Source organism: Salvelinus fontinalis, chromosome 26 (genome assembly GCF_029448725.1).
Source record: "Salvelinus fontinalis isolate EN_2023a chromosome 26, ASM2944872v1, whole genome shotgun sequence".
In the NCBI taxonomy this organism is placed as follows: Eukaryota; Metazoa; Chordata; class Actinopteri; order Salmoniformes; family Salmonidae; genus Salvelinus; species Salvelinus fontinalis.
In genome coordinates this window covers 4,063,022-4,086,023 of record NC_074690.1, presented here as the reverse complement: position 1 = coordinate 4,086,023, position 23,002 = coordinate 4,063,022, and the positions used below count along the sequence as shown (strand labels likewise).

The following is a 23,002-nucleotide window of genomic DNA, read 5'->3' as shown; positions in this document are numbered from 1 at the left end:
CAGTGTTCACCATACTACTAGGACTAACAGGTCAGTGGTCACCATACTACTAGGACTAACAGGTCAGTGGTCACCATACTACTAGGACTAACAGGTCAGTGGTCACCATACTACTAGGACTAACAGGTCAGTGGTCACCATACTACTAGGACTAACAGGTCAGTGGTCACCATACTACTAGGACTAACAGGTCAGTGGTCACCATACTACTAGGACTAACAGGTCAGTGTGTTACAGTGGTCACCATACTACTAGGACTAACAGGTTAGTGTGTTTCAGTGGTCACCATACTACTAGGACTAACAGGTTAGTGGTCACCATACTACTAGGACTAACAGGTCAGTGGTCACCATACTACTAGGACTAACAGGTCAGTGTCTTTCAGTGGTCACCATACTACTAGGACTAACAGGTCAGTGTGTTTCAGTGGTCACCATACTACTAGGACTAACAGGTCAGTGTGTTAGTGGTCACCATACTACTAGGACTAACAGGTCAGTGTGTTAGTGGTCACCATACTACTAGGACTAACAGGTCAGTGGTCACCATACTACTAGGACTAACAGGTCAGTGTGTTACAGTGGTCACCATACTACTAGGACTAACAGGTCAGTGTGTTTCAGTGGTCACCATACTACTAGGACTAACAGGTCAGTGTGTTTCAGTGGTCACCATACTACTAGGACTAACAGGTCAGTGTGTTTCAGTGGTCACCATACTACTAGGACTAACAGGTCAGTGGTCACCATACCACTAGGACTAACAGGTCAGTGTGTTTCAGTGGTCACCATACTACTAGGACTAACAGGTCAGTGGTCACCATACTACTAGGACTAACAGGTCAGTGGTCACCATACTACTAGGACTAACAGGTCAGTGGTCACCATACTACTAGGACTAACAGGTCAGTGTGTTTCAGTGGTCACCATACTACTAGGACTAACAGGTCAGTGGTCACCATACTACTAGGACTAACAGGTTAGTGTGTTTCAGTGGTCACCATACTACTAGGACTAACAGGTCAGTGGTCACCATACTACTAGGACTAACAGGTCAGTCTGTTTCAGTGGTCACCATACTACTAGGACTAACAGGTCAGTGTGTTTCAGTGTTCACCATACTACTAGGACTAACAGGTCAGTGGTCACCATACTACTAGGACTAACAGGTCAGTGGTCACCATACTACTAGGACTAACAGGTTAGTGTGTTTCAGTGGTCACCATACTACTAGGACTAACAGGTCAGTGGTCACCATACTACTAGGACTAACAGGTCAGTGTGTTTCAGTGGTCACCATACTACTAGGACTAACAGGTCAGTGTGTTTCAGTGGTCACCATACTACTAGGACTAACAGGTCAGTGGTCACCATACTACTAGGACTAACAAGTCAGTGGTCACCATACTACTAGGACTAACAGGTTAGTGTGTTTCAGTGGTCACCATACTACTAGGACTAACAGGTCAGTGTGTTTCAGTGGTCACCATACTACTAGGACTAACAGGTTAGTGTGTTTCAGTGGTCACCATACTACTAGGACTAACAGGTCAGTGGTCACCATACTACTAGGACTAACAGGTCAGTGTGTTTCAGTGGTCACCATACTACTAGGACTAACAGGTCAGTGTGTTTCAGTGGTCACCATACTACTAGGACTAACAGGTTAGTGTGTTTCAGTGGTCACCATACTACTAGGACTAACAGGTCAGTGGTCACCATACTACTAGGACTAACAGGTCAGTGTGTTTCAGTGGTCACCATACTACTAGGACTAACAGGTCAGTGTGTTACAGTGGTCACCATACTACTAGGACTAACAGGTCAGTGGTCACCATACTACTAGGACTAACAGGTTAGTGTGTTTCAGTGGTCACCATACTACTAGGACTAACAGGTCAGTGGTCACCATACTACTAGGACTAACAGGTCAGTGTGTTTCAGTGGTCACCATACTACTAGGACTAACAGGTCAGTGGTCACCATACTACTAGGACTAACAGGTCAGTGGTCACCATACTACTAGGACTAACAGGTCAGTGTGTTTCAGTGGTCACCATACTACTAGGACTAACAGGTCAGTGTGTTAGTGGTCACCATACTACTAGGACTAACAGGTTAGTGTGTTTCAGTGGTCACCATACTACTAGGACTAACAGGTCAGTGGTCACCATACTACTAGGACTAACAGGTCAGTGTGTTTCAGTGGTCACCATACTACTAGGACTAACAGGTCAGTGTGTTACAGTGGTCACCATACTACTAGTACTAACAGGTCAGTGTGTTTCAGTGGTCACCATACTACTAGGACTAACAGGTCAGTGTGTTTCAGTGGTCACCATACTACTAGGACTAACAGGTCAGTGTGTTACAGTGGTCACCATACTACTAGGACTAACAGGTCAGTGGTCACCATACTACTAGGACTAACTGGTCAGTGTGTTTCAGTGGTCACCATACTACTAGGACTAACAGGTCAGTGGTCACCATACTACTAGGACTAACAGGTCAGTGGTCACCATACTACTAGGACTAACAGGTCAGTGTGTTTCAGTGGTCACCATACTACTAGGACTAACAGGTCAGTGGTCACCATACTACTAGAACTAACAGGTCAGTGGTCACCATACTACTAGGACTAACAGGTCAGTGTGTTTCAGTGGTCACCATACTACTAGGACTAACAGGTCAGTGTGTTTCAGTGGTCACCATACTACTAGGACCAACAGGTCAGTGGTCACCATACTACTAGGACTAACAGGTCAGTGGTCACCATACTACTAGGACTAACAGGTCAGTGGTCACCATACTACTAGGACTAACAGGTCAGTGGTCACCATACTACTAGGACTAACAGGTCAGTGGTCACCACAGTGGTCACCATACTACTAGGACTAACAGGTCAGTGTGTTAGTGGTCACCATACTACTAGGACTAACAGGTTAGTGTGTTTCAGTGGTCACCATACTACTAGGACTAACAGGTCAGTGGTCACCATACTACTAGGACTAACAGGTCAGTGTGTTTCAGTGGTCACCATACTACTAGGACTAACAGGTCAGTGTGTTACAGTGGTCACCATACTACTAGTACTAACAGGTCAGTGTGTTTCAGTGGTCACCATACTACTAGGACTAACAGGTCAGTGTGTTTCAGTGGTCACCATACTACTAGGACTAACAGGTCAGTGTGTTACAGTGGTCACCATACTACTAGGACTAACAGGTCAGTGGTCACCATACTACTAGGACTAACTGGTCAGTGTGTTTCAGTGGTCACCATACTACTAGGACTAACAGGTCAGTGGTCACCATACTACTAGGACTAACAGGTCAGTGGTCACCATACTACTAGGACTAACAGGTCAGTGTGTTTCAGTGGTCACCATACTACTAGGACTAACAGGTCAGTGGTCACCATACTACTAGAACTAACAGGTCAGTGGTCACCATACTACTAGGACTAACAGGTCAGTGTGTTTCAGTGGTCACCATACTACTAGGACTAACAGGTCAGTGTGTTTCAGTGGTCACCATACTACTAGGACCAACAGGTCAGTGGTCACCATACTACTAGGACTAACAGGTCAGTGGTCACCATACTACTAGGACTAACAGGTCAGTGGTCACCATACTACTAGGACTAACAGGTCAGTGGTCACCATACTACTAGGACTAACAGGTCAGTGGTCACCACAGTGGTCACCATACTACTAGGACTAACAGGTCAGTGGTCACCATACTACTAGGACTAACAGGTCAGTGGTCACCATACTACTAGGACTAACAGGTCAGTGTGTTTCAGTGGTCACCATACTACTAGGACTAACAGGTCAGTGGTCACCATACTACTAGGACTAACAGGTCAGTGGTCACCATACTACTAGGACTAACAGGTCAGTGGTCACCACAGTGGTCACCATACTACTAGGACTAACAGGTCAGTGGTCACCATACTACTAGGACTAACAGGTCAGTGGTCACCATACTACTAGGACTAACAGGTCAGTGTGTTTCAGTGGTCACCATACTACTAGGACTAACAGGTCAGTGTGTTAGTGGTCACCATACTACTAGGACTAACAGGTTAGTGTGTTTCAGTGGTCACCATACTACTAGGACTAACAGGTCAGTGGTCACCATACTACTAGGACTAACAGGTCAGTGTGTTTCAGTGGTCACCATACTACTAGGACTAACAGGTCAGTGTGTTACAGTGGTCACCATACTACTAGTACTAACAGGTCAGTGTGTTTCAGTGGTCACCATACTACTAGGACTAACAGGTCAGTGTGTTTCAGTGGTCACCATACTACTAGGACTAACAGGTCAGTGTGTTACAGTGGTCACCATACTACTAGGACTAACAGGTCAGTGGTCACCATACTACTAGGACTAACTGGTCAGTGTGTTTCAGTGGTCACCATACTACTAGGACTAACAGGTCAGTGGTCACCATACTACTAGGACTAACAGGTCAGTGGTCACCATACTACTAGGACTAACAGGTCAGTGTGTTTCAGTGGTCACCATACTACTAGGACTAACAGGTCAGTGGTCACCATACTACTAGAACTAACAGGTCAGTGGTCACCATACTACTAGGACTAACAGGTCAGTGTGTTTCAGTGGTCACCATACTACTAGGACTAACAGGTCAGTGTGTTTCAGTGGTCACCATACTACTAGGACCAACAGGTCAGTGGTCACCATACTACTAGGACTAACAGGTCAGTGGTCACCATACTACTAGGACTAACAGGTCAGTGGTCACCATACTACTAGGACTAACAGGTCAGTGGTCACCATACTACTAGGACTAACAGGTCAGTGGTCACCACAGTGGTCACCATACTACTAGGACTAACAGGTCAGTGGTCACCATACTACTAGGACTAACAGGTCAGTGGTCACCATACTACTAGGACTAACAGGTCAGTGGTCACCATACTACTAGGACTAACAGGTCAGTGGTCACCATACTACTAGGACTAACAGGTCAGTGTGTTTCAGTGGTCACCATACTACTAGGACTAACAGGTCAGTGTGTTACAGTGGTCACCATACTACTAGGACTAACAGGTCAGTGGTCACCATACTACTAGGACTAACAGGTCAGTGGTCACCATACTACTAGGACTAACAGGTCAGTGTGTTTCAGTGGTCACCATACTACTAGGACTAACAGGTCAGTGTGTTTCAGTGGTCACCATACTACTAGGACTAACAGGTCAGTGGTCACCATACTACTAGGACTAACTGGTCAGTGTGTTTCAGTGGTCACCATACTACTAGGACTAACAGGTCAGTGGTCACCATACTACTAGGACTAACAGGTCAGTGGTCACCATACTACTAGGACTAACAGGTCAGTGTGTTTCAGTGGTCACCATACTACTAGGACTAACAGGTCAGTGGTCACCATACTACTAGAACTAACAGGTCAGTGGTCACCATACTACTAGGACTAACAGGTCAGTGTGTTTCAGTGGTCACCATACTACTAGGACTAACAGGTCAGTGTGTTTCAGTGGTCACCATACTACTAGGACCAACAGGTCAGTGGTCACCATACTACTAGGACTAACAGGTCAGTGGTCACCATACTACTAGGACTAACAGGTCAGTGGTCACCATACTACTAGGACTAACAGGTCAGTGGTCACCATACTACTAGGACTAACAGGTCAGTGGTCACCACAGTGGTCACCATACTACTAGGACTAACAGGTCAGTGGTCACCATACTACTAGGACTAACAGGTCAGTGGTCACCATACTACTAGGACTAACAGGTCAGTGTGTTTCAGTGGTCACCATACTACTAGGACTAACAGGTCAGTGGTCACCATACTACTAGGACTAACAGGTCAGTGGTCACCATACTACTAGGACTAACAGGTCAGTGGTCACCACAGTGGTCACCATACTACTAGGACTAACAGGTCAGTGGTCACCATACTACTAGGACTAACAGGTCAGTGGTCACCATACTACTAGGACTAACAGGTCAGTGGTCACCATACTACTAGGACTAGCAGGTCAGTGTGTTTCAGTGGTCACCATACTACTAGGACTAACAGGTCAGTGGTCACCATACTACTAGGACTAACAGGTCAGTGTGTTTCAGTGGTCACCATACTACTAGGACTAACAAGTCAGTGTTCACCATACTACTAGGACTAACAGGTCAGTGTGTTTCAGTGGTCACCATACTACTTGGACTAACAGGTCAGTGGTCACCATACTACTAGGACTAACAGGTCAGTGGTCACCATACTACTAGGACTAACAGGTTAGTGGTCACCATACTACTAGGACTAACAGGTCAGTGTGTTAGTGGTCACCATACTACTAGGACTAACAGGTCAGTGGTCACCATACTACTAGGACTAACAGGTTAGTGTGTTTCAGTGGTCACCATACTACTAGGACTAACAGGTCAGTGGTCACCATACTACTAGGACTAACAGGTCAGTGTGTTTCAGTGGTCACCATACTACTAGGACTAACAGGTCAGTGTGTTTCAGTGGTCACCATACTACTAGGACTAACAGGTTAGTGTGTTTCAGTGGTCACCATACTACTAGGACTAACAGGTCAGTGGTCACCATACTACTAGGACTAACAGGTCAGTGTGTTTCAGTGGTCACCATACTACTAGGACTAACAGGTCAGTGTGTTACAGTGGTCACCATACTACTAGGACTAACAGGTCAGTGGTCACCATACTACTAGGACTAACAGGTTAGTGAGTTTCAGTGGTCACCATACTACTAGGACTAACAGGTCAGTGGTCACCATACTACTAGGACTAACAGGTCAGTGTGTTTCAGTGGTCACCATACTACTAGGACTAACAGGTCAGTGGTCACCATACTACTAGGACTAACAGGTCAGTGGTCACCATACTACTAGGACTAACAGGTCAGTGTGTTTCAGTGGTCACCATACTACTAGGACTAACAGGTCAGTGTGTTAGTGGTCACCATACTACTAGGACTAACAGGTTAGTGTGTTTCAGTGGTCACCATACTACTAGGACTAACAGGTCAGTGGTCACCATACTACTAGGACTAACAGGTCAGTGTGTTTCAGTGGTCACCATACTACTAGGACTAACAGGTCAGTGTGTTACAGTGGTCACCATACTACTAGTACTAACAGGTCAGTGTGTTTCAGTGGTCACCATACTACTAGGACTAACAGGTCAGTGTGTTTCAGTGGTCACCATACTACTAGGACTAACAGGTCAGTGTGTTACAGTGGTCACCATACTACTAGGACTAACAGGTCAGTGGTCACCATACTACTAGGACTAACTGGTCAGTGTGTTTCAGTGGTCACCATACTACTAGGACTAACAGGTCAGTGGTCACCATACTACTAGGACTAACAGGTCAGTGGTCACCATACTACTAGGACTAACAGGTCAGTGTGTTTCAGTGGTCACCATACTACTAGGACTAACAGGTCAGTGGTCACCATACTACTAGAACTAACAGGTCAGTGGTCACCATACTACTAGGACTAACAGGTCAGTGTGTTTCAGTGGTCACCATACTACTAGGACTAACAGGTCAGTGTGTTTCAGTGGTCACCATACTACTAGGACCAACAGGTCAGTGGTCACCATACTACTAGGACTAACAGGTCAGTGGTCACCATACTACCAGGACTAACAGGTCAGTGGTCACCATACTACTAGGACTAACAGGTCAGTGGTCACCATACTACTAGGACTAACAGGTCAGTGGTCACCACAGTGGTCACCATACTACTAGGACTAACAGGTCAGTGGTCACCATACTACTAGGACTAACAGGTCAGTGGTCACCATACTACTAGGACTAACAGGTCAGTGGTCACCATACTACTAGGACTAACAGGTCAGTGTGTTTCAGTGGTCACCATACTACTAGGACTAACAGGTCAGTGTGTTACAGTGGTCACCATACTACAAGTACTAACAGGTCAGTGTGTTTCAGTGGTCACCATACTACTAGGACTAACAGGTCAGTGTGTTTCAGTGGTCACCATACTACTAGGACTAACAGGTCAGTGTGTTACAGTGGTCACCATACTACTAGGACTAACAGGTCAGTGGTCACCATACTACTAGGACTAACTGGTCAGTGTGTTTCAGTGGTCACCATACTACTAGGACTAACAGGTCAGTGGTCACCATACTACTAGGACTAACAGGTCAGTGGTCACCATACTACTAGGACTAACAGGTCAGTGTGTTTCAGTGGTCACCATACTACTAGGACTAACAGGTCAGTGGTCACCATACTACTAGAACTAACAGGTCAGTGGTCACCATACTACTAGGACTAACAGGTCAGTGTGTTTCAGTGGTCACCATACTACTAGGACTAACAGGTCAGTGTGTTTCAGTGGTCACCATACTACTAGGACCAACAGGTCAGTGGTCACCATACTACTAGGACTAACAGGTCAGTGGTCACCATACTACTAGGACTAACAGGTCAGTGGTCACCATACTACTAGGACTAACAGGTCAGTGGTCACCATACTACTAGGACTAACAGGTCAGTGGTCACCACAGTGGTCACCATACTACTAGGACTAACAGGTCAGTGGTCACCATACTACTAGGACTAACAGGTCAGTGGTCACCATACTACTAGGACTAACAGGTCAGTGTGTTTCAGTGGTCACCATACTACTAGGACTAACAGGTCAGTGGTCACCATACTACTAGGACTAACAGGTCAGTGGTCACCATACTACTAGGACTAACAGGTCAGTGGTCACCACAGTGGTCACCATACTACTAGGACTAACAGGTCAGTGGTCACCATACTACTAGGACTAACAGGTCAGTGGTCACCATACTACTAGGACTAACAGGTCAGTGGTCACCATACTACTAGGACTAACAGGTCAGTGTGTTTCAGTGGTCACCATACTACTAGGACTAACAGGTCAGTGTGTTAGTGGTCACCATGCTACTAGGACTAACAGGTTAGTGTGTTTCAGTGGTCACCATACTACTAGGACTAACAGGTCAGTGGTCACCATACTACTAGGACTAACAGGTCAGTGTGTTTCAGTGGTCACCATACTACTAGGACTAACAGGTCAGTGTGTTACAGTGGTCACCATACTACTAGTACTAACAGGTCAGTGTGTTTCAGTGGTCACCATACTACTAGGACTAACAGGTCAGTGTGTTTCAGTGGTCACCATACTACTAGGACTAACAGGTCAGTGTGTTACAGTGGTCACCATACTACTAGGACTAACAGGTCAGTGGTCACCATACTACTAGGACTAACTGGTCAGTGTGTTTCAGTGGTCACCATACTACTAGGACTAACAGGTCAGTGGTCACCATACTACTAGGACTAACAGGTCAGTGGTCACCATACTACTAGGACTAACAGGTCAGTGTGTTTCAGTGGTCACCATACTACTAGGACTAACAGGTCAGTGGTCACCATACTACTAGAACTAACAGGTCAGTGGTCACCATACTACTAGGACTAACAGGTCAGTGTGTTTCAGTGGTCACCATACTACTAGGACTAACAGGTCAGTGTGTTTCAGTGGTCACCATACTACTAGGACCAACAGGTCAGTGGTCACCATACTACTAGGACTAACAGGTCAGTGGTCACCATACTACTAGGACTAACAGGTCAGTGGTCACCATACTACTAGGACTAACAGGTCAGTGGTCACCATACTACTAGGACTAACAGGTCAGTGGTCACCACAGTGGTCACCATACTACTAGGACTAACAGGTCAGTGGTCACCATACTACTAGGACTAACAGGTCAGTGGTCACCATACTACTAGGACTAACAGGTCAGTGGTCACCACAGTGGTCACCATACTACTAGGACTAACAGGTCAGTGGTCACCATACTACTAGGACTAACAGGTCAGTGGTCACCATACTACTAGGACTAACAGGTCAGTGGTCACCATACTACTAGGACTAACAGGTCAGTGTGTTTCAGTGGTCACCATACTACTAGGACTAACAGGTCAGTGTGTTACAGTGGTCACCATACTACTAGGACTAACAGGTCAGTGGTCACCATACTACTAGGACTAACAGGTCAGTGGTCACCATACTACTAGGACTAACAGGTCAGTGTGTTTCAGTGGTCACCATACTACTAGGACTAACAGGTCAGTGTGTTTCAGTGGTCACCATACTACTAGGACTAACAGGTCAGTGTGTTACAGTGGTCACCATACTACTAGGACTAACAGGTCAGTGGTCACCATACTACTAGGACTAACTGGTCAGTGTGTTTCAGTGGTCACCATACTACTAGGACTAACAGGTCAGTGGTCACCATACTACTAGGACTAACAGGTCAGTGGTCACCATACTACTAGGACTAACAGGTCAGTGTGTTTCAGTGGTCACCATACTACTAGGACTAACAGGTCAGTGGTCACCATACTACTAGAACTAACAGGTCAGTGGTCACCATACTACTAGGACTAACAGGTCAGTGTGTTTCAGTGGTCACCATACTACTAGGACTAACAGGTCAGTGTGTTTCAGTGGTCACCATACTACTAGGACCAACAGGTCAGTGGTCACCATACTACTAGGACTAACAGGTCAGTGGTCACCATACTACTAGGACTAACAGGTCAGTGGTCACCATACTACTAGGACTAACAGGTCAGTGGTCACCATACTACTAGGACTAACAGGTCAGTGGTCACCACAGTGGTCACCATACTACTAGGACTAACAGGTCAGTGGTCACCATACTACTAGGACTAACAGGTCAGTGGTCACCATACTACTAGGACTAACAGGTCAGTGTGTTTCAGTGGTCACCATACTACTAGGACTAACAGGTCAGTGGTCACCATACTACTAGGACTAACAGGTCAGTGGTCACCATACTACTAGGACTAACAGGTCAGTGGTCACCACAGTGGTCACCATACTACTAGGACTAACAGGTCAGTGGTCACCATACTACTAGGACTAACAGGTCAGTGGTCACCATACTACTAGGACTAACAGGTCAGTGGTCACCATACTACTAGGACTAGCAGGTCAGTGTGTTTCAGTGGTCACCATACTACTAGGACTAACAGGTCAGTGGTCACCATACTACTAGGACTAACAGGTCAGTGTGTTTCAGTGGTCACCATACTACTAGGACTAACAGGTCAGTGTTTACCATACTACTAGGACTAACAGGTCAGTGTGTTTCAGTGGTCACCATACTACTAGGACTAACAGGTCAGTGGTCACCATACTACTAGGACTAACAGGTCAGTGGTCACCATACTACTAGGACTAACAGGTTAGTGGTCACCATACTACTAGGACTAACAGGTCAGTGTGTTAGTGGTCACCATACTACTAGGACTAACAGGTCAGTGGTCACCATACTACTAGGACTAACAGGTCAGTGGTCACCATACTACTAGGACCAACAGGTCAGTGGTCACCATACTACTAGGACTAACAGGTCAGTGGTCACCATACTACTAGGACCAACAGGTCAGTGGTCACCATACTACTAGGACTAACAGGTCAGTGGTCACCATACTACTAGGACTAACAGGTCAGTGGTCACCATACTACTAGGACCAACAGGTCAGTGGTCACCATACTACTAGAACTAACAGGTCAGTGTGTTTCAGTGGTCACCATACTACTAGGACTAACAGGTCAGTGGTCACCATACTACTAGAACTAACAGGTCAGTGTGTTTCAGTGGTCACCATACTACTAGGACTAACAGGTCAGTGTGTTTCAGTGGTCACCATACTACTAGGACTAACAGGTCAGTGGTCACCATACTACTAGAACTAACAGGTCAGTGTGTTTCAGTGGTCACCATACTACTAGGACTAACAGGTCAGTGTGTTACAGTGGTCACCATACTACTAGGACTAACAGGTCAGTGTGTTTCAGTGGTCACCATACTACTAGGACTAACAGGTCAGTGGTCACCATACTACTAGGACTAACAGGTCAGTGGTCACCATACTACTAGGACTAACAGGTCAGTGTGTTACAGTGGTCACCATACTACTAGGACTAACAGGTCAGTGTGTTTCAGTGGTCACCATACTACTAGAACTAACAGGTCAGTGGTCACCATACTACTAGGACTAACAGGTCAGTGGTCACCATACTACTAGGACTAACAGGTCAGTGGTCACCATACTACTAGGACTAACAGGTCAGTGTGTTAGTGGTCACCATACTACTAGGACTAACAGGTCAGTGGTCACCATACTACTAGGACTAACAGGTCAGTGGTCACCATACTACTAGGACTAACAGGTCAGTGGTCACCATACTACTAGGACTAACAGGTCAGTGTGTTTCAGTGGTCACCATACTACTAGGACTAACAGGTCAGTGTGTTTCAGTGGTCACCATACTACTAGGACTAACAGGTCAGTGTGTTTCAGTGGTCACCATACTACTAGGACTAACAGGTCAGTGGTCACCATACTACTAGGACTAACAGGTCAGTGGTCACCATACTACTAGGACTAACAGGTCAGTGTGTTTCAGTGGTTACCATACTACTAGGACTAACAGGTCAGTGTGTTAGTGGTCACCATACTACTAGGACTAACAGGTCAGTGTGTTTCAGTGGTCACCATACTACTAGGACTAACAGGTCAGTGGTCACCATACTACTAGGACTAACAGGTCAGTGTGTTTCAGTGGTCACCATACTACTAGGACCAACAGGTCAGTGTGTTAGTGGTCACCATACTACTAGGACTAACAGGTCAGTGGTCACCATACTACTAGGACTAACAGGTCAGTGGTCACCATACTACTAGGACTAACAGGTCAGTGTGTTTCAGTGGTCACCATACTACTAGGACTAACAGGTCAGTGTGTTTCAGTGGTCACCATACTACTAGGACTAACAGGTCAGTGTGTTAGTGGTCACCATACTACTAGGACTAACAGGTCAGTGTGTTTCAGTGGTCACCATACTACTAGGACTAACAGGTCAGTGGTCACCATACTACTAGGACTAACAGGTCAGTGTGTTTCAGTGGTCACCATACTACTAGGACCAACAGGTCAGTGTGTTAGTGGTCACCATACTACTAGGACTAACAGGTCAGTGGTCACCATACTACTAGGACTAACAGGTCAGTGGTCACCATACTACCAGGACTAACAGGTCAGTGTGTTTCAGTGGTCACCATACTACTAGGACTAACAGGTCAGTGTGTTTCAGTGGTCACCATACTACTAGGACTAACAGGTCAGTGTGTTAGTGGTCACCATACTACTAGGACTAACAGGTCAGTGTGTTTCAGTGGTCACCATACTACTAGGACTAACAGGTCAGTGTGTTAGTGGTCACCATACTACTAGGACTAACAGGTCAGTGTGTTTCAGTGGTCACCATACTACTAGGACTAACAGGTCAGTGTGTTAGTGGTCACCATACTACTAGGACTAACAGGTCAGTGTGTTAGTGGTCACCATACTACTAGGACTAACAGGTTAGTGTGTTTCAGTGATAGAATCAGCCTCCAACTATCTTACTGTCTCCCAATCCTTTTTAATGACTGTTATTATATTTATTAAATTTGACGATAGTGAAAATAGGTCACAGAGATTTTCTTAGTCAGGTCAGGTGGTCAGGAAAAACTTCAGGTCCTCTCTGTTATATCTGAATGCTCACATCTCACCCACAGCGTAGCTTGCTGTATATAAACCTCCGGTCCTCTCTGTTATATCTGAATACTTATTCTTTGTTCTGTTTCCACCATCATGCTGCCCTCCCTGACGTCGGCAGTCTACTTATTGATTGGTTGATTGATTAATGAATTGATTTATAAATGTATGTGTATTTTTAAGGTATAATTCTGCCCTCCCTGACGTCGGGGGTCTATTTCTCCATGTTCCTGTTCCTGTGTACGTGGTGGTCGTTCTGTCGCACCTTCGACACCCTCGTCTTCAGCTGTATGTGTGTCCTCATGGCCATATTCAGCGCTGGACACCTGGTCATCCTTTACCTCTACCAGTTCCAGTTCTTCCACGAGTTCATCCCTCCGGAGGACAGCTACATCAGGTTAGATACTGGAAATAACTCTTCCTTTTTAAATGACTGCGTTAGGTGAGTTGCTCTACATGTACCCAGGCTGCCATGGTTCTAAATTTGTTTGAAGACAGATCTTCAGTTGCTACTATGACTTCAGGGTGCACCACCTTGGATTATTAGCATCGCTACCTATAGCAGTAGCACCACCTTGGATGGTTAGCATCGCTACCTATAGCATTAGCACCACCTTGGATGGTTAGCAATGTTACCTATTAGCACCACCTTGGATGGTTAGCATCACTGCCTATAGCATTAGCACCACCTTGGATGGTTAGCAATGTTACCTATTAGCACCACCTTGGATGGTTAGCATCGCTACCTATAGCATTAGCACCACCTTGGATGGTTAGCAATGTTACCTATTAGCACCACCTTGGATGGTAAGCAAGGCTACCTATAGCATTAGCACCACCTTGGATGGTTAGCAATGTTACCTATTAGCACCACCTTGGATGGTAAGCAACGCTACCTATAGCATTAGCACCACCTTGGATGGTTAACATCGCTACCTATAGCTTTAGCACCACCTTGGATGGATAGCATCGCTACCTATAGCATTAGCACCACCTTGGATGGTTAGCAATGTTACCTATTAGCACCACCTTGGATGGTAAGCAACGCTACCTATAGCATTAGCACCACCTTGGATGGTTAGAAATGCTACCTATAGCATTAGTTCCACTTTGGATGGTTAGCATCGCTACCTATAGCATTAGCACCACCTTGGAGGGTTAGCCATGCTACCTATAGCATTAGCACCACCGTGGATGGATAGCAACGCTACCTATAGTACTAGCACCACCGTGGATGGTTAGCAACGCTACCTATAGTATTAGCACCACCTTGGATGGTTAGCAATGCTACCTAAATTATCAATGAACCTACCAGGTAAACACAGGCACCCTCATAGATATCATCCTATTCAACCTGCCCTCCAAATACATCTCTGATGTCTTCAACCAGGATCTCAGCGATCACTGCCTCATTGCTTGCGTCCGTAATGGGTCTGCGGTCAAACGACCACCCCGCATCACAGTCAAACGCTCCCTGAAACACTTCAGCGAGCAGGCCTTTCTAATCGACCTGGCCCGAGTGTCCTGGAAGGATATTGACCTCATTCCGTTAGTAGAAGATGCCTGGTTATTATTTAAAAGTGCTTTCCTCACCATTTTAAATAAGCATGCCCCATTAAAAAAAAATGGAACCAGGAACAGATATAACCCGTGGTTCACTCCAGACCTGACTTCCCTTGACACAAAAACATCCTGTGGCGTACGGCATTAGCATCAAATAGCCCCTGCGATATGCAACTTTTCAGGGAAGTCAGGAACTAATATACACAAATTAATATACACTAATATACAATATACACAGTTAGGAAAGCTAAGGCTAGCTTTTTCAAACAGAAATTTGCATCCTGCAGCACAAGTTTTGGGACACTGTAAAGTCCATGGAGAATAAGAGCACCTCCTCCCAGCTGCACTGAGGCTAGGAAACTCTGTCACCACCGATAAATCCACTATAATTGAGAATTTCAATAAGAATTTTTCTACGGCTGGCAATGCTTTCCACCTGGCTACCCCTACCCCGGTCAACAGCTCTGCACCCCCCACTGCAACTTGCCCAAGCCTCCCCCATTTCTCCTTCACCCAAATCCAGATAGCTGATGTTCTGAAAGAGCTGCAAAATCTGGACCCCTACAAATCTGCTGGGCTAGACAATCTGGACCCTCTCTTTCTAAAATTATCAGCTGAAATTGTTGCAACCCCTATTACTAGCCTGTTCAACCTCTCTTTCGCATCGTCTGAGATTCCCAAAGATTGGAAAGCTGCCGCGGTCGTCTCCCTCTTCAAAGGGGGAGACACTCTAGACCCAAACTGTTACAGACCTATATCCATCCTACCCTGCCTTTCTAAAGTCTTCGAAAGCCAAGTTAACAAACAGATCACCGACCGTTTCGAATCTCACCTTACCTTCTCCGCAATGCAATCTAGTTTCCTAGCTGGTCATGGGTGCACCTCAGCCACGCTCAAGGTCCTAAACGATATCATAACCGCCATCGATAAGAGACAATACTGTGCAGCTGTATTCATCGACCTGGCCAAGGCTTTCGACTCTGTCAATCACCACATTCTTATCGGCAGACTGACTCAACAGCCTTGGTTTCTCAAATGATTGCCTCGCCTGGTTCACCAACTACTTCTCAGACAGAGTTCAGTGTGTCAAATCGGAGGGCCTGTTGTCCGGACCTCTGGCAGACTCTATGGTGTGCCACAGGGTTAAATTCTCAGGCCAACTGTTTTCTCTGTATACATCAATGACGTCGCTCTTGCTGCTGGTGATTCTCTGATCCACCTCTACGCAGACGACACCATTCTGTATACATCTGGCCCTTCTTTGGACACTGTGTTAATTAACCTCCAGATGAACTTCATTGCCATACAACTCTCCTTCCATGGCCTCAAACTGCTCTTAAACGCAAGTAAAACCAAATGCATGCTCTTCAACCGATCGCTGCTCGCACCTGCCCGCCCGTCCAGCATCACAACTCTGGACGGTTCTGACTTAGAATATGTGGACAATTACAAATACCTAGGTGTCTGGTTAGACTGTAAACTCTCCTTCCAGACTCACATTAACTTCTCTCAGCTACGGATCCCTTTTACGGGATCACTTTCCTAAACAACCGCTAGAATTGCAGGGCGCCAAATGCAAAAAATATTACACAGTGCTTTACATTTTCTGTAACTTTTAGTCTTTACAAATAAAATGGTGCATTTAAAATTGCCTCAACTATACCGCAAATGTATGTAACCTTTATATAGCGAAATGCTACATGTTCAATAATATCTCTCTCTGTCTCTCTCCCCCCTCTCCCTCCCCTCTCCCTCTCACTCCAGTCTGTTCGGCATCTCATCCATCATCCAGACTGACTGTTCCTCTACATGGAGGATGATAGTTAACCCTAAGCTGGCCTGGCACCACTTTGTTAACCCCATTATGCTGCTGCTGCTGTACTACACCCTGGCCACTCTCATACGCCTCTGGCTCCAGGAACCTATAGAGGTAGGTAACACCCTGGTATCTCTCATACGCCTCTGGCTCCAGGAACCTTTAGAGGTAGGTAACACCCTGGTATCTCTCATACGTCTCTGGCTCCAGGAACCTTTAGAGGTAGGTAACACCCTGGTATCTCTCATACGCCTCTGGCTCCAGGAACCTATAGAGGTAGGTAACACCCTGGTATCTCTCATACGTCTCTGGCTCCAGGAACCTATAGAGGTAGGTAACACCCTGGTATCTCTCATACGTCTCTGGCTCCAGGAACCTATAGAGGTAGGTAACACCCTGGCCACTCTCATACGTCTCTGGCTCCAGGAACCTTTAGAGGTAGGTAACACCCTGGTATCTCTCATACGCCTCTGGCTCCAGGAACCTATAGAGGTAGGTAACACCCTGGTATCTCTCATACGTCTCTGGCTCCAGGAACCTATAGAGGTAGGTAACACCCTGGTATCTCTCATACGTCTCTGGCTCCAGGAACCTATAGAGGTAGGTAACACCCTGGTATCTCTCATACGTCTCTGGCTCCAGGAACCTATAGAGGTAGGTAACACCCTGGTATCTCTCATACGCCTCTGGCTCCAGGAACCTATAGAGCTAGGTAACACCATAGATATACAACCCATAGACTGGGTAGGTAACAACATAGAGATACAACCCATAGAGGTAAGTAACAACATAGAGATACAACCCATAGAGGTACGTGACAACATAGAGATACAACCCATAGAGGTACGTGACAACATAGAAATACAACCCATAGAGGTAAGTAACAACATAGAGAAAGAACCCATAGAGGTAGGTAACTTTCTCTCTCTCCCCTTCCCTCTCCCCCTTCCTCTCCCTCCAGTCTGTTTGAGATCTCATCCATCATCGTACACCTCTGGCTTCAGGAACCTATAGAGGTAGGTAACATCCTAACGCTTTCAAGGAGCGGGACTCTAACCCGGAAGCCTATAAGAAATCCCACTATGCTCTCCGATGAACCATCAAACAGGCAAAGCGTCAGTACAGAACTAATATTGAATCATACTACACCGGCTCCGACGCTCGTCGGATGTGGCAGGGCTTGCGAACCATTACAGACTACAAAGGGAAGCACAGCCGAGAGCTGCCCAGTGGCACGAGCCTACCAGACGAGCTAAACTACTTCTATGCTCGCTTCGAGGCAAATAACACTGAAACATGCATGAGAGCACCAGCTGTTCCGGAAGACGGTGTGATCACGCTCTGCGTAGCCGAAGTGAGTAAGACCTTTAAACAGGTCGACATACACAAGGCTGCGGGGCCAGACGAATTACCAGGACGTGTACTCCGAGCATGCGCTGACCAACTGGCAAGCGTCTTCGCTGACATTTTCAACCTGTCCCTGTCTGAGTCTGTAATACCGACATGTTTCAAGCAGACCACCATAACCAGCCTAAATGACTACCGACCCGTAGTACTCACGTCTGTAGCCATGAAGTGCTTTGAAAGGCTGGTCATGGCTCACATCAACACCATTATCCCAGAAACCCTAGACCCACTCCAATTTGCATACCGCCCCAATAGATCCACAGATGATGTAATCTCTGTTGCACTGAGTTTGGAACTCAGTAGTGAGTGTTACAACCGAGAACAGACCATTTTTACATGCTTCAGCAGTTCAGCATTTGTTCTGTGAGCTTGTGTGGCCTACCACTTCGCGGCTGAGCCGTTGTTGCTCCTAGACGTTTCCCCATCACAATAACATCACTTACAGTTGACTAACTGACTTGTTAGAAAAGGTGTCATTCTATGACGGTGCCACGTTGAGAGTCACTGAGCTCTTTAGTAAGGCCATTCTACTGCCCAATGTTTGTCTATGGAGATCGCATGGCTGTGGTCTCGATTTTATACACCTGTCAGCAACTGATGTGGCTGAAATAGCCGAATCCACTAATTTGAAGGGGTGTCCACATACTTTTAGTGTGTGATATGTAATATATGCCATTAAGCAGAGGCTTTGATCCAAAGCGGTTTACCGTCATGCGTGCGTACATTTTTATTTTTACATATGGGTGGTCCCTGGAATCAAACCCACTATCCTGGTGTTGCAAGGACCATGCTCCACACACTGAGCTGCAGAGGACTGCAGCCTATGATGCATATGAATGTTCACGTGACAAGGAAAACCTCTGGGCTCTAACCATAGTCCATATTGTTGCTGTGTTGTTCCACAGGGGTCGGTTGCAAAGTCCAACGAGACGTCTTTTGACTACATCTCCACCCTAGACTCAGTGGAAAATGGACCGGTCCGCCAGGACCTGTACTCCACCCCACAGTATGAAATGGACCAACTCAATAACATTACAGGTGAGTTTTACTGTACAAACATTTTGGGCAAAAGTCTATTCTCTCAAGACACGTGCTGTGAGCAAACTCACTGTAACATTTTGAATATACAGGCTGAGTATATGGGACGAGTGAAATTATAATCGGCAGCACAATTTATGTTGTAATTTAAAAATATATATATTTCTGCGGAGGAGAAATGTTTTTGTAAACTGGGGCCTGGTCAAATGTAGTGCATTATATAGGGAATATATCTCCTATCCTTATCTCCTATATATCCTGTACTATATCACCCTGTATATACTGTACTATATCACCCTGTATCTCCTATATATCATGTACTATATCACCCTGTATATACTGTACTATATCACCCTATGTCTCCTGTATATACTGTACTATATCACCTTGTATATACTGTACTATATCACCCTGATATACTGTACTATATCACCCTATATCATCTATATATCCTGTACTATATCACCCTATATCTCCTGTATATACTGTACTATATCACCCCATATCTCCTGTACTATATCACCCTATATATCCTGTGTATACTGTACTATATCTCCTATATCTCCTGTATATACTGTACTATATCACCCTATATCTCCTGTGTATACTGTACTATATCTCCTGTATATACTGTACTATATCACCATGATATACTGTACTATATCACCCTATATCTTCTATATATCCTGTACTATTTCACCCTGTATATACTGTACTATATCACCTTGTATATACTGTACTATATCACCCTATATCTCCTGTATATACTGTACTATATCACCCTATATATCCTGTACAATATCACCCTGTAGATACTGTACTATATCACCCTATATCTCCTATATGTCCTGTACTATATCACCCTGTATATTCTGTACTATAGCACCCTATCTCCTGTATATACTGTACTATATCACCCTGTATATACTGTACTATATCACCCTGTATATACTGTACTATATCACCCTATATCTCCTGTATATACTGTACTATATTACCCTGTATATACTGTACTATATCACCCTGTGTAACCTGTATTATATCACCCTATATCTTCTGTATATACTGTACTATATCACCCTATATCTCCTGTGTATACTGTACTATATCTCCTGTATATACTGTACTATATCACCATGATATACTGTACTATATCACCCTATATCTTCTATATATCCTGTACTATTTCACCCTGTATATACTGTACTATATCACCTTGTATATACTGTACTATATCACCCTATATCTCCTGTATATACTGTACTATATCACCCTATATATCCTGTACAATATCACCCTGTAGATACTGTACTATATCACCCTATATCTCCTATATGTCCTGTACTATATCACCCTGTATATTCTGTACTATAGCACCCTATCTCCTGTATATACTGTACTATATCACCCTGTATATACTGTACTATATCACCCTGTATATACTGTACTATATCACCCTATATCTCCTGTTTATACTGTACTATATTACCCTGTATATACTGTACTATATCACCCTGTGTAACCTGTATTATATCACCCTATATCTTCTGTATATACTGTACTATATCACCCTATATCTCCTGTGTATACTGTACTATATCTCCTGTATATACTGTACTATATCACCATGATATACTGTACTATATCACCCTAAATCTTCTATATATCCTGTACTATTTCACCCTGTATATACTGTACTATATCACCTTGTATATACTGTACTATATCACCCTATATCTCCTGTATATACTGTACTATATCACCCTATATATCCTGTACAATATCACCCTGTAGATACTGTACTATATCACCCTATATCTCCTATATATCCTGTACTATATCACCCTGTATATACTGTACTATACCACCCTATGTCTCCTATATATCCTGTACTATATCACCCTATATCTCCTATATATCCTGTACTTTATCACCCTGTATATACTGTACTATATCACCCTATATCTCCTATATGTCCTGTACTATATCACCCTGTATATTCTGTACTATAGCACCCTATCTCCTGTATATACTGTACTATATCACCCTGTATATACTGTACTATATCACCCTGTATATACTGTACTATATCACCCTATATCTCCTGTATATACTGTACTAGATCACCCTGTATATACTGTACTATATCACCCTGTATATACTGTACTATATCACCCTGTATATACTGTACTATATCACCCTATATCTCCTGTGTATACTGTACTATATTACCCTGTATATACTGTACTATATCACCCTGTGTAACCTGTATTATATCACCCTATATCTTCTGTATATACGCTGTACTATATACCCTGTATATACTGTACTATATCACCCTGTATATACTGTACTATATCACCCTGTATATACTGTACTATATCACCCTGTATCTCCTGTATATACTGAACTATATCACCCTGTAAATACTGTACTATATCACCCTGTATATACTGTACTATATCACCCTGTATATACTGTACTATATCACCCTGTATATACTGTACTATATCACCCTATATCTCCTGGATATACTGTACTATATCACCCTGTATATACTGTACTATATCACCCTGTATATACTGTACTATATCACCATATATCTCCTGTATATACTGAACTTTATCACCCGGTATATACTGTACTATATCACCCTATATATCATGAATATACTGTACTACATCACCCTGTATATACTGTACTATATCACCCTATATCTCCTGTGTATACTGTACTATATCACCCTGTATATACTGTACTATATCACCATATATCTCCTGTATATACTGAACTTTATCACCCGGTATATACTGTACTATATCACCCTATATATCATGAATATACTGTACTACATCACCCTGTATATACTGTACTATATCACCCTATATCTCCTGTGTATACTGTACTATATCACCCTGTATATATTGTACTATATCACCCTGTATCTGTGTGTCTTTATATAAACAGAGAAGGATGGAGGAGTGTATGACTTCAGTCCAACCCTGCGAGGAGAGACTGCTGGGATGGCGGGAGCGCAGCAGCAGGAGGAGGAGGAGGAGGAGGAGGAGGAGGAGAAGGAGGAGGAGGAGGAGGAGGAGGAGGAGGAGGAGGGCCAAGTGAATGCTGTTGTAACAGTGTTCAGGTTCATTATGAAGCAGAGCTATATCTGTGCTCTCATAGCCATGATGGTGAGTAAACACAGTGACTGGTCTCTCTGGTGACTGTGGTCCCTCTGGTCCCTCTGGTCTCTCTAGTCTCTCTGGTCTCTCTGGTCCCTCTGGTCCCTCTGGTCCCTCTGGTCTCTCTAGTCTCTCTAGTCTCTCTGGTCTCTCTGGTCCCTCTGGTGACTCTGGTGACTGTGGTGACTGGTCCCTCTAGTCTCTCTAGTCTCTCTGGTCTCTCTGGTCCCTCTGGTGACTGTGGTGACTCTGGTCCCTCTGGTCCCTCTGGTGACTGTGGTGACTGTGGTCCCTCTGATCCCTCTGGTGACTGTGGTCCCTC

General features: G+C 44.8%; 1 protein-coding gene across 1 annotated transcript in view; it reads left to right on the top strand.

Annotated features, from left to right (window-relative positions):
* The window catches only part of LOC129824570 (piezo-type mechanosensitive ion channel component 2-like), a 185,795-nt gene that overhangs the window by 20,856 nt on the left and 141,937 nt on the right, over positions 1 to 23,002 (top strand). The window contains exons 5-9 of the mRNA XM_055884261.1: positions 13,861 to 14,074; positions 17,005 to 17,332; positions 19,369 to 19,501; positions 22,469 to 22,495; positions 22,535 to 22,689. Of these exons, the coding sequence (XP_055740236.1) occupies positions 13,861 to 14,074; positions 17,005 to 17,332; positions 19,369 to 19,501; positions 22,469 to 22,495; positions 22,535 to 22,689 (857 nt within the window). The remainder of the gene's footprint in view (positions 1 to 13,860; positions 14,075 to 17,004; positions 17,333 to 19,368; positions 19,502 to 22,468; positions 22,496 to 22,534; positions 22,690 to 23,002) is intronic.